The sequence below is a fragment of the Salvia splendens genome, chromosome 5 (assembly GCF_004379255.2).
Source record: "Salvia splendens isolate huo1 chromosome 5, SspV2, whole genome shotgun sequence".
Classification (NCBI taxonomy): Eukaryota; Viridiplantae; Streptophyta; class Magnoliopsida; order Lamiales; family Lamiaceae; genus Salvia; species Salvia splendens.
Genome location: NC_056036.1, coordinates 42148342 through 42161975, shown reverse-complemented (window position 1 = coordinate 42161975; position 13634 = coordinate 42148342). Strand labels below are relative to the sequence as shown.

Here is a 13634-nt window from a genome sequence, read left to right as displayed (position 1 = left end):
TGTAGGCTGTTCGATATGCCCAGAGAGCATCCTCTAATCTCACGCTCCAATCCTTCCGAGAAGGATTTACAGTTTTCTCCAAAATCTTCTTTATCTCTCGATTAGAGATCTCGGCTTGGCCGTTAGCTTGCGGGTGGTAGGGGCTTGAAAGTCTATGGTGCACACCGTACTTTTTCATTAAAGCTTCAATTGTACGATTACAAAAGTGTGTACCTTGATCAGAGATGATCGCCCTTGGGACTCCGAAACGGCTGAAAATGTGACTCTTTAAGAATTTGGCCACCTCCTTTGCTTCACACGTACTTGTGGCCGTCGCTTCTACCCATTTGGAGACGTAATCCACCGCGACTAGGATATACAGATTGCCATAGGACGAGGGAAAAGGCCCCATGAAATCCATTCCCCATATGTCGAATAATTCACAAACAATAATCGGTACTTGCGGCATCTCATCTTGGGCAGATATTCCACCGGTCAGTTGGCAACGCTCACAGCTCCGGCAGAACTCGTATGCATCTTTGTTGAGAGTTGGCCAGTAAAAGCCGCTATCCAGAATCTTCCTTGCCGTCTTCTTGGATCCGAAGTGCCCTCCACATGCTAACGAATGGCAGTGGGTCAACACATCCCGCTGTTCCCAGTCAGGAATGCACCTTCTTATCACTTGATCGGATCCTACCCTCCATAGGTAAGGGTCGTCCCAAAAATAATATTTTGCCTCACTCTTGATCTTCATTCGTTGGGCTTTGGTAACACTTGGTACCTCTGGAAGTTCTCCAGTTACTAGGTAGTTGGCCAGGTCCGCATACCATGGCTCCTGCCCTACCTTCTCTTTTCCTTTTGCTGCATCATTCTGACCAGTAAGTTTGTACACTTCTTCCCAATCAATTTTTCTGGGTGCAAAAATCACCTCACATAAGTGTTCCTCTGGAAACTGGTCGTGCACCTCCTCGCTGTTTCCTTCTTGCACTATTCTGCTCAAATGGTCTGCCACCTTGTTTTCGACTCCTCTCTTATCTTCCACCTCCCAATCAAATTCTTGCAACAAGAGTACCCATCGGATCAAGCGTGGTTTTGATTCTCTCTTGGTAACTAGATACTTAAGGGCTGCATGGTCAGTGTATACTACGACCTTAGATCCCAGCAAATATGGCCGGAACTTCTCGAAAGAAAACACCACTGCCAGCATCTCCTTTTCGGTGGTATCGTAATTCCGCTGGGCTTGATTTAGAGTCTTGGACGCATAAAAAATTACGTGCCTCCTCCCATCGATCTTCTGACCCAGCACGGCCCCTACCGCAAAGTCGCTGGCGTCGCACATTACTTCGAAAGGATGGTTCCAATCAGGAGCTCGTATGATAGGTGCGGATACTAATTTTTCTTTGAGAAGATCGAAAGCTGCCTTGCATTGCTCATCAAAAACGAATTCCACATCATTTTGAAGCAGTCTGGTAAGGGGTTGGGCGATTTTGGAGAAATCCTTTATAAATCTTCGATAAAATCCAGCATGTCCCAGGAAACCCCTTATTCCCTTCTGATCAGTAGGGAATGGTAATTTGGATATGACATCCACCTTGGCTCGATCCACCTGGATACCTCTTTCTGAGACTACGTGTCCTAGGACTATCCCTTCGGTGACCATAAAATGGCACTTCTCGAAGTTCAAAACCAGACTCTTTGCTTGACACCTTTCCAAAACTATGTCCAAATGATGAAGGCAAGAGTCGAACGAGTCTCCGTAAACCGTGAAGTCATCCATAAATATTTCTATGCACTCCTCAATCAAATCGGAAAATATGCTCATCATGCATCGTTGAAACGTACCTGGAGCGTTGCATAAACCGAAAGGCATGCGACGGTATGCATAGGTTCCAAACGGGCAAGTAAAAGTGGTTTTGTCCTGGTCCTCAGGATCCACGTGAATTTGGAAGTACCCGCTGTACCCATCTAGGAAGCAGAAAAATTTTTTCCCAGCTAATCTCTCTAATATCTGGTCGATGAAAGGCAAAGGAAAATGGTCCTTCCTTGTTGCGTTGTTCAGCTTCCGGTAGTCGATGCACATTCGCCAACCCGTGACCAGCCTTGTTGGAATCAGCTCGTTCCTCTCATTCTTGACAACTTGGATCCCGGATTTCTTTGGAACCATGTGGATCGGGCTGACCCACTCACTGTCCGGCACTGAATAGATAATCCCTAGCGACAACAACTTCAAGATTTCCTTTAAAATTTCCTCTCGCATGTTAGGGTTTACCTTCCTTTGAGCATCTCGATGAGCCTTCGCTCCCTCTTCTAGCCTGATGTGGTGCATGCAAACGTCGGGGCTTATCCCTACTAGATCTGTAAGGCTCCATCCGATTGCCTTCTTATTCCTATTCAACACAGTCAGTAGCCGCGCTTCTTGTTCTTTTGTGAGACTGCTGTTGATGATTACGGGATATGAGTTCTCCTCCCCGAGGTAGGCATACTTCAAGTTCGATGGTAACTTTTTTAGCTCGACTTGGGGTGGAAGTGTGTCTTCGGGTAGAGGGTTTTTCTGGGCCTCCCCGTCTTTCTTTAAGTCTTCCCCTGAAGGTTCTTCCGTACTGACTGGAAGCTTGGCCCCTGCGGCTCCAATGAACGCCGACTTTTGACAGAATTCCTTGATCGCTCCTTCTATTTCTTCGTCGGTCAACCCCTGGCTACTGATCAACTCACACCACGCAGCAGCTTCTTCGTCGGCCTGATCACAAGCATCTAAAGCCTGGAGTTTTTCCTGTAATAGTTCGGTCTCAAGAAAATCTTGGACTAGAGGGTCAATCACATCAACAAAGCATAGATTTTCAGAATCAATGGGTTTCTTCATGGCATCATTTATATCAAAAGTAAACTTCTCACCATTAAAATCAATGCAAATAGTCCCCTCGGCCATATCCACTATTGTCTTAGCCGTTCTCAAAAAAGGTCTCCCTAACAAGACTCCACTAGACTCTCTCGCTTCATGCTCACTCATTTTGATCACATAAAAATCAGCAGGGTATGTGAACTCCTGTACTCTAACCAACACGTTCTCTAAAACTCCCTCAGGGCTTATGCACGACCTATCAGCCAGCTGGATCAACACCCTAGTGTTTGACAGCCTCACTCCTTTCAGTCGGTTATAGATTGATAATGGCATGACATTAATGGAAGCTCCAAGATCACACATCGCATGTTCAACCTTCACATCCCCTATAGTTATGGGTAAAGTGAACATACCTGGATCGGCCCTTTTGGGCGGCAGTTTCTCTTGCACAATTGCGGATGCGATCCCTTCCACCATGATTTGTCCATCTTTTTGAGCTTTCCCGGCTATGAAATCCTTAATGAATTTTCCGAGCGGGGGTAGTTTCACGGCTTGGAGGAATGGTATGGTGACGTCCAACCTTCCAAAAATCGACAAGTAGTCGACCGGGTTCTCTTTCTTCCTCTTTGTAACAAATCGGAATGGGAATGGTTTCTCTCCTTTTTTCTCTTCTACGGGTTCCTCAGCAACTTTCTTTGGTAGCTCTTGGGTCCGAGCCTCCATTCTGGGATTTTTCTCTTGAGGAGGTTCCTTCCTGGTCAGTAAGGCATCGGGTTCACCTCTTATACTTGGTGTATCATCCAGGAAGAATGGATCCTGCATTCGAGGCATGAAATTCCCTATTTCCTCGGCTGAAATTGTCTCGCCTCCTATCTTCGTTCCATTCGATCCTTCACTCGGCTGTTTCGGTTGAGGTGCATCATAAGTAGTTCCTGACCTCAACGTGACCTTACTCACATTTGCCTTCTCGGGCATTTGGACTGTAGATGGGAGTTTTCCTGCATTTCCCTTCAAATCACCCATCGAACTGGCCAGTTGAGCTAACTGCCTATTCATCATATCCATGTTCGCCTTATGTTCTTTCTGGGCATTTTGCATCCCCTGCACGACCTCATTATGGGCTTGCAATTCTCCTTTGATGTTCTGTTGTGATGCTAGCATTTCACTCATCATGTCCTCAACGGATCTCCTCGGCCTGTTCGAGTTTTGGAAATGACCCGGCCCTTGGTGTTGATAGTTCTGGAAGGTTTGCTGTCCTTGATTAGGCGGGTATTGGTTATATTGGGCAGGAGGAGTGTACTGATCTTGAGGATATTGATTCTGGTGCTGGGCTTGGAATTGATTCTGGTTCTGATGGTGTTGGGATGCTTGGTTTGGTTGATTTTGGTAGTTTTGGAAATTTCTCTGATGGGGTGGCACGTAAACAGGGTTCGAGTTTGAGCTTTGTGGGTTATAGTTTTGGGCTTGTTGGTTTCTTCCTGACCAGTTGGGCTGGAAGTCTGGGTTTGCTGGTCCACGGTTAGGGTTTTGGTTTGGGTGAGGGTTATATTGGTTCTGGCCTTGACCTTGGTTCTGGTTTTGGTTCCCTTCTCCCCATCGAAAATTCGGGTGGTCCCTCCATGGTGCGTCCCGTTGTCTCCCCTGGATCCAATTCCCATTCTGGTTAAAATACCCAGCAGCATTAGCTTGCTCCGTACTGATCAAGTCATTCGGATGCTCGTATTGGGCCCCTTGATTCCCCTGCTCTGCACCCTTGTAGTTCCCAGTTGGGAGAGGTGGTGGAGTGCTCTTCTCGATGGCACTCAAAAGTGACTTCTTCAGTTCATCCATCTTCAAGTCCATTTTCTGCTCCAGCTTGTTCTCCTGATCAGTAGTCGATGCAACCGCAGCCCGCTCTCGGTTGTATCCTTCCCTTGAATGGTCATACTCTTTCTTTGCATTCAGTAGCTTCCTTAGGACTCTCTTTGCTTCGCTGACCCGTAATTGCGTGAAGCTTCCTCCCGAAGATGAATTGGCCAGGTCTTTGGTTACCGCGTTCATGCCCTCGTAGAAAGTATGATGTACTTCAATGTCCGCCATGCGATGGTTGGGACACGATTCCAAAAGACCCATGTATCTTGCCCAATAGTCGCTCAAGGGCTCGTCATATCCTTGCTTCACATTCGTTATTTCTCTCTTCAGTGCGCTTGTCTTAGATGACGGAAAAAACTCGCCCAGGAATGCTGACTTGAAGTCGGCCCAAGTCTCAATAGAGTCAGGGGGCAAGCGCATGAACCAGGTGTTCGCTTCCCCCTTGAGCACAAATGGCAGAGCTTTCAGCCTATAATCATCTTCAGTCGCTCCTGCTGGTCTTCTCTGCGCTCTACAAATCTTACAAAATTCGTGAAGGAACTCATACGGCCCTTCATAGCTTTTCCCGCAGTATGTAGGTAGAATCGCTATGACATGAGGCTTCACGTCACAAGCAGTCTGTCCCGGGGTGACCACGATAGCTTGCGGTGGTTCTCCTTCGGTATGCGCATTCAGCGTACCGATCTCTGGATCTTCGTCCATGTTGGCAGCCATTCCTGGATTGCCTTCCAACAGTGGTAACTCCACGGGAATTGGTCCTTCTATGGTGTCCTGTTCTTCGTCGCTACTCGTGTCTAGGTCAGACAGAGTTGTTGACAGGCCAGAACGAGTGGTCACAAGTATGGATCCTCGCTGAAGTATCTTCGGTTTCCACGGATTAGGATCCGAACTGCTTCTCATAAACTGAAACAAAAGAAAAAGAGAAAAAATTATACACGCCAAAGTATCACACACAATAGTATATAAAACGCCATCCATCCCCGGCAACGGCGCCATTTGAAGAGGTTACGAGGTGCGTAGGTGTCGTTCAAGTGAGGGTATATCCTACTGGCAGGATAAAGATCCTAACTAAGCCTAGACCTCGTCTTCAAAGATTCCTCAACCCACTTCTACTGATTAGTATAGTGGAGGTAAGGGTCGAATCCCACAGAGATGGTGCGTTTAAACTACTGCGGTGATGTTTTGGAGGGTTGGTTAGCTACCACGCTCGGGTTGAGTTTCTACCTAGGCGAGTAATTAAAGGGTGGCGTCCTACTGACTAGGATGGGGGAGCAGATCATGGAATGCAACTGTGTACGTGGAAATGAGGGGACATGGTGTAACAGAAATTGTTTGGAAAGGACGGTATTTCTATTTTTGGCTAAACAGAATATTCAGAGTGTAGTGGAGGTAGTGGTGACTAGGCTGACAGATCTGCAGGTACAACCAGAGGTGAAGGACAAAAGAAAGCAAAAGTAAATAAAAGTAAGGTGGTCCCCAATCTGGATGTAGACATCGTCTTCTCCAACAACACAACTTAAACTCAGATAACAATTCCAGATCCAACCCGGCAAACGCAGATTAACAACTCGCGAACACAGATCTAAAACTAAGAAATCAAATCTGAAATCAAACGCTGAAACTGGACTTCTGCATGCTGGTCAACATGAAAGATCGATTCAGAAAATAAAACGAAGCCTTGCATGCAACGATCTACTTCCAGATCAAATAGTACATGTTTACCTATCCTAAAGAAATTTGTTACGTAACAGAATTTAGAGATTTAGCACTTAAAACACCGAGAAATCTTAGATCTAAGCTAACTAGACAAGGAAAGAAAAGAACACTACAATGAACGAAACGGAAATCAACTTCATAGCATTAACACGTTCGGATATCCAAAGCAAGCATTTCAAAACAACAAAATCCCAAAATGTAACAGAAATCCAACGTAAAGACGGAGAACTAATTAAACTACGAAAGCAATTTAAAGATTGTTTGCCACTCCGGGCGATAAAATCTCTGACTGGAACTACGATCTAGCTAACTGGAACGGACGATGACTGGAACTCGGGAACATTCTGAACGTCAGGTGATCATGGCTCGGCGAGGCAAGAAGTGGACACGGCTGAAAGACTGAAATTACCGAGAGAACTCTCTACCTAAAGATGATGGTGAATTGAAGTCTATCCCCCCCCGGCTGCTCCTTCTCTCTCCAACTTGGCTACCTTTTATAGGGAGGCTACCCTTGATTTTAGGGTAAATCCTCGCTGCAATTTGACTTCTTTGCCCTTAATTGTGGGTAATCCGTCCCAGCTATCCGTCTTCTTCATCTCAAGCCGTTTCAGCACGTATACGGATCAGTATGAGACCATGCTGGCGCTTTTTCTACTCGAACACTCCGGAACTTCCCTACTGGTCAGAACACTTATCCTGCACACTTTGAGCAACTGCTTTGCAAATATAATCATTTAAACCTGTCATACTGACCAGTAACCGAGGCCTAGAATACGACTTATCAACATGGTAACAGAATAACAGATATACGACCGCCAAGATGAAATTTCATCAGCAGATAAGTTGTTTATGTCAGCACTTAAAGCATGAAAGATTACCAAAGTGGCTTTAAGATCACTTAGAGCAGCCTCTAGACGCCTGCGGCAGTCGGGAACCATCATCCTAGATTCAGACAGCACATTTTCCTGATACAAATATGTAAAAACACAAGTCATATAAATGCAAGAGAGAAACAGCATAGAAGGATCATATTTTATCCACTCTGCCAGAAATATGTTTAAATTCAATCTTGAATTTCAAGTGCGAAAACATCCCTTTTTATATTTATACCATTAAATGCAAATACGAAGTAACATATTTAGAGACTAAAACTTGATCTAAGGCAATTAAAACTCAACAAGCCACACACTGTCATGACAAACTTTGCACGTTAAATTTCTCGATTGCAGAATCGAGAAATTACAGAATTACCATCACCAATAGCATAATTTAGTAACAGAGTCTAGCTTGTGTACAAATGTTTAAAATAGAAAGAAATCCGACATTACATTTCATTTAAAGACAAATAGGGCACGACGAACCTGCTGTTTGAGAACATATGGATCAGCGCCTTTTGCCTTCATTAGCAGACTCTTTTTCAACATCTTTCTCGTAGGAGTGAAGCTCTTTCACTATTCTCTTGCATGTCTATGTCTTTATCTTCAAGTTCCTCAATGTCGCCATCGTTGTGCAAATGTATGTCTACGCTTTCATCAGAACAAGACTGTCATACGGTGAAAGTAAACCTGATGGATAATATTTATCGTTCTCGAGCAAAGTAAAACAAATAATAGTGGCAAAACACATCATAGAGAGATCCAGTGAGGATGGTAGTTTACTCTTATTGAACCAACTTACCTATGCAAACAGATATCTATATTTCCTATTGAGAAATTTGATTGAACAAGGGGGGCAATTTTAGCATAAGAAGAAGAGGGGCAATTTGTTCATAAATAATCCAATCAAAACCACATAAATGTCTTGATTCACATGTCATGATCCTGTTTGAGTAGCAAATTACTACTATTGTTTATGTAAGGCCATGAGCTGACCAACCCGACACCGGCCATGAGGCCAAATATACTGATTCGGATCGAGCACTGGGCTGCATAGACCATCAGGCAAAACATTCATACAACTTAACAGTCAACAACACTTAACACAACATCAAACTTTGGAAAATATACACAAATTAAACTATTGTGGTTGCATTCTATCAATCATATCAATAATGTCAGAGCTCAGACAACAACTAGGAGGAAATCAAGACTAATTCCAAAGGAAAACTACATGAACATGGGCACAGTCAATCAGTGTTGTTAGGGTCGCGGGGCGCACCGGGTCGATGGGGTGAAAATTCGGGTCGCGGGTCGACGAGTCGACGGGGTCGAGAGACCCACAAAGCTAGGTTAATTTTTTTGCCTTTTAAAATTAAATAAAATAAATATATTGCTCTAATGTTTATAATATATCAAATAATATAAATGTAGACGCAATTCATGTGAATAGAGATAAAATGGAAAATAGAAATGATCAAAATATCAAAACAATTCATAAGTCATAACACAATAAATAATTGAAACCATTGTCTGAAAATATCAAAACAAAGGAATATATGAAAGGTGGCAGCAACAGATCTTTGAATTGTTTATTTGTTTAGGAATGAAGAGGTCGAATTCTAAAGTATAGAAAGTAGGTTTGAAAAGTTTGATGTGGTGCATGCATATATATAGAGAATTGTGATTGAGAGAGTCAGAAAACATGTGAGAGATTTGAGAAAATCAGAGATAGCATGTGTTTAGGGCGACCCAGGCGACCCACTCGACCCAGCCGACCCAGCGGCGACCCTGTATCTCGATCGACCCACCCATGTTGGGGCGGGTGATGGTCTCGACCCAGGCGACCCGGGCGACCCGAACGACATTTTGACAACACTGCAGTCAATTCAGACATCAGTCCTAAGAGAATCAAACAAGTAGTCAAGAATCACAACTCACTAGGCTGTCATCAATCAATATGGCAAGAATTCAAAATTCTTATAAAGATCAAATTTTTTACATTGTTCCATTTCTCCCAGATCCTTCATTTCCTTATATACGTGAAATTAGAAACATTCATCCTTTAAAGTCGAAAGAATCGAAGTTTACACGATTTTTCAAAATTAAACCAATATCTTTGGAACAGAGAGACATACCAATCAAATAACCAAAAATAAGAATGAAACAATGCACAATTCTTATCTTAAAAACAGAATCAAGAGTCTGTTTTCCCAGAATAGCCAGAAATTGAACTAATTACCTGGTGTGTGACAGTGTAGCGACTCGACAGAGTGAAGTATGGGTTTCTCGGTTTTTTAAGGGAGTATTATCGGGCTACCGGGTCGGGCCGGATCTTATACTCAAGCTCACATGACCATCCATCGGGTCGGGTCGGGTCGGGTCGGTCGATGTGTAATTTGTCTGAGGGCTCATTTGGTTACCCTGTTTAGCCCATATAAGGGACACTCACATAGCGACATGTAGGGGTGAACAAAACGAATATCTGAACTGAACCTTACCAAAATTTTAGTTTCGCTAAATTAAAATTTTTGACCAGTATTAATTTTCGGTTCGATTCAATTCAGATAAATAAAAACAAAAAAAACTATATTCAAATACTAATAACTATCAACATGATATTTAAATTTTTTGAAGATTGTAATTGTTTAAGTATGTTAATTTGTAGAGACGATATATAATTTTATGTTAATTACAGAAAATTAATTTTTGAATTTTTTATTTTTGGATATATTTGTGCAATTTTAGTGTTTCGGGTTCGGTTTTTGTAATTTGGATTTGGACTTTTTAGGATTTTTTTTTATACGGTTTTTCGATTGGGAGCTGTTTTTGTAGTTCGAATTTTGGTTTTTCAGATGTATTTTGGGATACTTTTATTCAATTTTATTTTAATTTTCACAAAAATTTGTTTTGATTCGATTTAATTTGGGCAAAAAATTGAATCGAAAATCGAATACTCACCAGCGGTGATATGGACAAGTATATGAGCCACTTTCCTTCATTTTGTTATCCCATCTGGGCTTTTTTTCTTGGTTTCATTCTTGGTTTCATGGTTTCCTAAGTCATATATGGTTGAATTTGTTTTCATGTTTTATTGATTTTGTTCTTTTTTGGTTTCGATTAGTTCAAATAATTATAATTTTGGGTTGATTTTCTTGCTTCGACTATTAGGGTTGATTTTCTTGCTTCGACTAGCTTTAATTTTGCAAGGATTGACTCTTCATATTGATTGTTTCGATTTTGTGCTCATTTTCACACCAACGACTAGCCTACCTTTTTAAAAATCAATAGGAATAGGAATAGGAATAGGAATAGGAATAATGGTACTATTACTGTTTATAGTTGATGGATATCAATAAAACAAGAATATAAATGATATGCTTGTAGCCTAAATTATTTTATACAACTAGATAAAAGGATTAGTTATAGGCTAGCTATATACAATCTTTTACGATATTTTCAAATATATCTTAAGCTTCTTAAAATATCAATTTTATATCACTATAAAAAAAATTACTAAGGACACAAAAATCAAGACGCAATTTCTTACGTTGCGTTGAATTTTTTAAAAAATTACTATAATAATTTAAGATACAAAAGAAAATGATCCTAAATTAATGAAATTATATCAATCTTTTACTTTTTTAGTACACTTAATTTCATTTTTGTCCTCTAATTTTAATTGGGATACCAACAACTTTTTAAAGCGTTGATGATATATTTAGGATTAAATTAGCATTTTTAATTACATTAAAAAATATCATTAAAGAATTTTTCGTGGTAGTGTATCCATTTAAAAAAAATTATCATCCATTCAATTTTCGATATCACATTAATAACACAGCATAACTTATTTGTCTTTTACCAATGAGAAATATTGTCTATCTCATTTAACATAATCTTTTGGCATGTCAGGTGATAAGTTTGATTAAGGTTTAAAAGATTAAGAATAAAATTGATATTTTAGATGATTAACCTAGATAAAATATAAATTTACCTTTTGCTATTTCCCTTCCTCTTTTCGTATGAATCGAATTCACGAACACTATTACAATCCAAATCCGGAAGCAAACAAAAATGGTTAAAAATTGCAGTATATATCAATCCAAAACAATTACTCTCTCCGTCCCAAATAATTCGTCTCACTTTGACCGGACACGGGTTTTAAGAAGTGTAATGAAAAGTGAGTTGAAAAAGTTAGTGGAATATGAGTCATACTTTTATATATTAGTTTTATAATAAAATATGAGTAATAATGAGTTTATATATAGTTTTATAATAAAATATGAGTAAGAATGAGTTTAAGAAATATGAGGTTCACTACAAAAAACGGTAAAAAGTGAAATGAGACAAATTATGTGGGACGGACCGAAATGAAAAAATGAGACATTATCTGGGACGGAGGGAGTACATAAAATCGTACAATTCCAAAATAGTTCCACAAAACTATATAACATTATTTTTGCCAAAATACACTATCAATTTAACCTAAATCTCCAAAATTTTAAATTTACAGAGACAAAATAATTTTAAATTTACAGAGATAAACTACAGCATCCCTTACGTAAAAATAAAAACTGTGACTTTATAGTTTTATAACATACAAATTTACTTTTCATATGCTCAGATAAAACTATATATATATCTTTCACAATTAACAAACAAATAACACCTCCAATATATTTCCAAGTCATAAAAGTAATATCCAGCAAAATTAAAAATAAATCCAAACAAATAACTAAAAATAAATTTTAAATCTCAAAAATGCAAACTAGGTATAATATATGAGTCTGTTACCAAACAACAGCACCGAAACCAATAAACCCTAAAAAAACAAGTTCAAAATGGATATAAATTGGAAGAAAAATAACAGTAATCCCAGCAAAATTCAAAAGAAATTCAAACAAATAACCAAAAAAACAAATTTTTATACTCGCATTTCATCACGATGATGGTGATGCCTCGCCCTTCAGCCGGAAGGAGCAGCCCTCGGTGAGCCTGGCGCGCCCACCCGTAGGCTGGCACAACACCGTCTGGCAGTTGCTGCACATAACCACCATCGTCGAGTGGCTGAACACCGTCATTCTACACGCTCAAACCAACACAAGTTAATATCTATCCAATTTTCAAAACTAATCTATAGTTATATGAAAATATGACCTAAAATGCGTGTTCTTATCATATTTTATTTATTTATCTTTAATACCAAATTATCCGAAAAATAATTATTCCGAAACCCTACATGTTGAAGCAGCCCGGGCATTTGACGTCCATAAAGAAAGAGTTTGGCGTTGGAATTAGGCGCTTGAGCTTGTGCTTGCTCTTCTCAAGCTCCGGCGGTGGGTTGAGCAGATCGTAGTCGTTCGGCAGGACCTATTCATAATCAGAAAGTTACCTATCGACCAATTTGATTGTGAGAAAAGTAATAAAATTAATAAGATTTGACGTTCGATAAAAACCTACCATTTTCTTCCCTTTCTTCTTCGGCCAAAGACAAGGCGGAGGAGATTGCTGAAGACCAGGCGGAGGAGATTGATAAAACGGCAATAAGGATAAGAGGAGAGAACTAGGTTGTTAGTCTAGCACAATATATAACGAGAAAAGGTCACCAAATCTAATTTTTATATTCCTGTATGAATTAAGATACATTTATTTATTAGGTCTGTATCTTTAATAATACTATCATAGTTATTAATTTATTATTGTGGATAGATGGTGATTGCAAAATTTTAAACTCTGACCGTTTGTGGTCACCCCTACTGAAAGGGTTATAGTATGGTGGATTATATATACTCAAAACATTTATAGAGTTTATTTTGGAATTTAATAATTGCTTACGAAATTTAATAATAATTGTTTCTGATCATGTCATCGCAATAGGTGGATTCAATCGATTCCTTATGATCTCAAATAGATTTAGATTTAGACTAACGACATTGGTGACATTGGTGTGGTATCGGTGACGGAACCAAAAAATCAAATAAGCGGGGGCTGAAATTTAAAAATAAAATAAATAATAGTATTATTTAATTTTACATGCATTGTCTGTACAACTTTTACGACAAACTACTATTTTCGACAAGTTACCATACATTGAAATGCCGAAGAATAGTCTCATTTCCAATTCTTTTATGAAAATTTCTCTCTCAGTGTATATAACTAAGATATCATTTATCTATTCGTCTTCCATTATATCCAAGATCTATCTTTCTTAATAAGAATACTAGTACTATTATTTGAAGCACTTGCAATTTAATCATACCTAAGTTTTTTGAAGAAATACAAGCACATAACTATAACCAACAACAACAAGATTTCTTAGATAATATATATACATGTACTACTAAATTTACTAACTACAACTTGCACAATAC

At 39.8% G+C, this 13634-nt stretch overlaps 2 protein-coding genes across 2 annotated transcripts; both read right to left on the bottom strand.

The window, feature by feature from the left end:
- Positions 1-7044: 7044 nt before the first annotated feature.
- Positions 7045-9622, bottom strand: LOC121802754 (tubulin-folding cofactor A-like). The gene is made up of 3 exons (XM_042202448.1): positions 9503-9622; positions 7747-7906; positions 7045-7350 (listed from the first exon to the last, which is right to left on the bottom strand). The coding sequence occupies exons 2-3, from the start codon at positions 7807-7809 to the stop codon at positions 7129-7131; spliced, it is 285 nt and encodes a 94-aa protein (XP_042058382.1). The 5' UTR covers positions 7810-7906; positions 9503-9622; the 3' UTR covers positions 7045-7128.
- A 2508-nt stretch (positions 9623-12130) lies between these two features.
- Positions 12131-12805, bottom strand: LOC121803385 (40S ribosomal protein S27-2-like). The gene is made up of 3 exons (XM_042203058.1): positions 12724-12805; positions 12503-12633; positions 12131-12345 (listed from the first exon to the last, which is right to left on the bottom strand). The coding sequence occupies exons 1-3, from the start codon at positions 12724-12726 to the stop codon at positions 12204-12206; spliced, it is 276 nt and encodes a 91-aa protein (XP_042058992.1). The 5' UTR covers positions 12727-12805; the 3' UTR covers positions 12131-12203.
- Positions 12806-13634: the final 829 nt, after the last annotated feature.

Coding starts and splice junctions, on each gene's coding strand:
- LOC121803385 (XM_042203058.1), bottom strand. Junction 12,346..12,502: donor TGCCCGGGCTGCTTCAACAT/GTAGGGTTTCGG, acceptor TTGAGCGTGTAG/AATGACGGTGTTCAGCCACT.
- LOC121802754 (XM_042202448.1), bottom strand. CDS start 7,809: ATGTTGAAAAAGAGTCTGCTAATGAAGGCAAAAGGCGCTGATCCATAT. Junction 7,351..7,746: donor CATATGTTCTCAAACAGCAG/GTTCGTCGTGCC, acceptor TATTTGTATCAG/GAAAATGTGCTGTCTGAATC.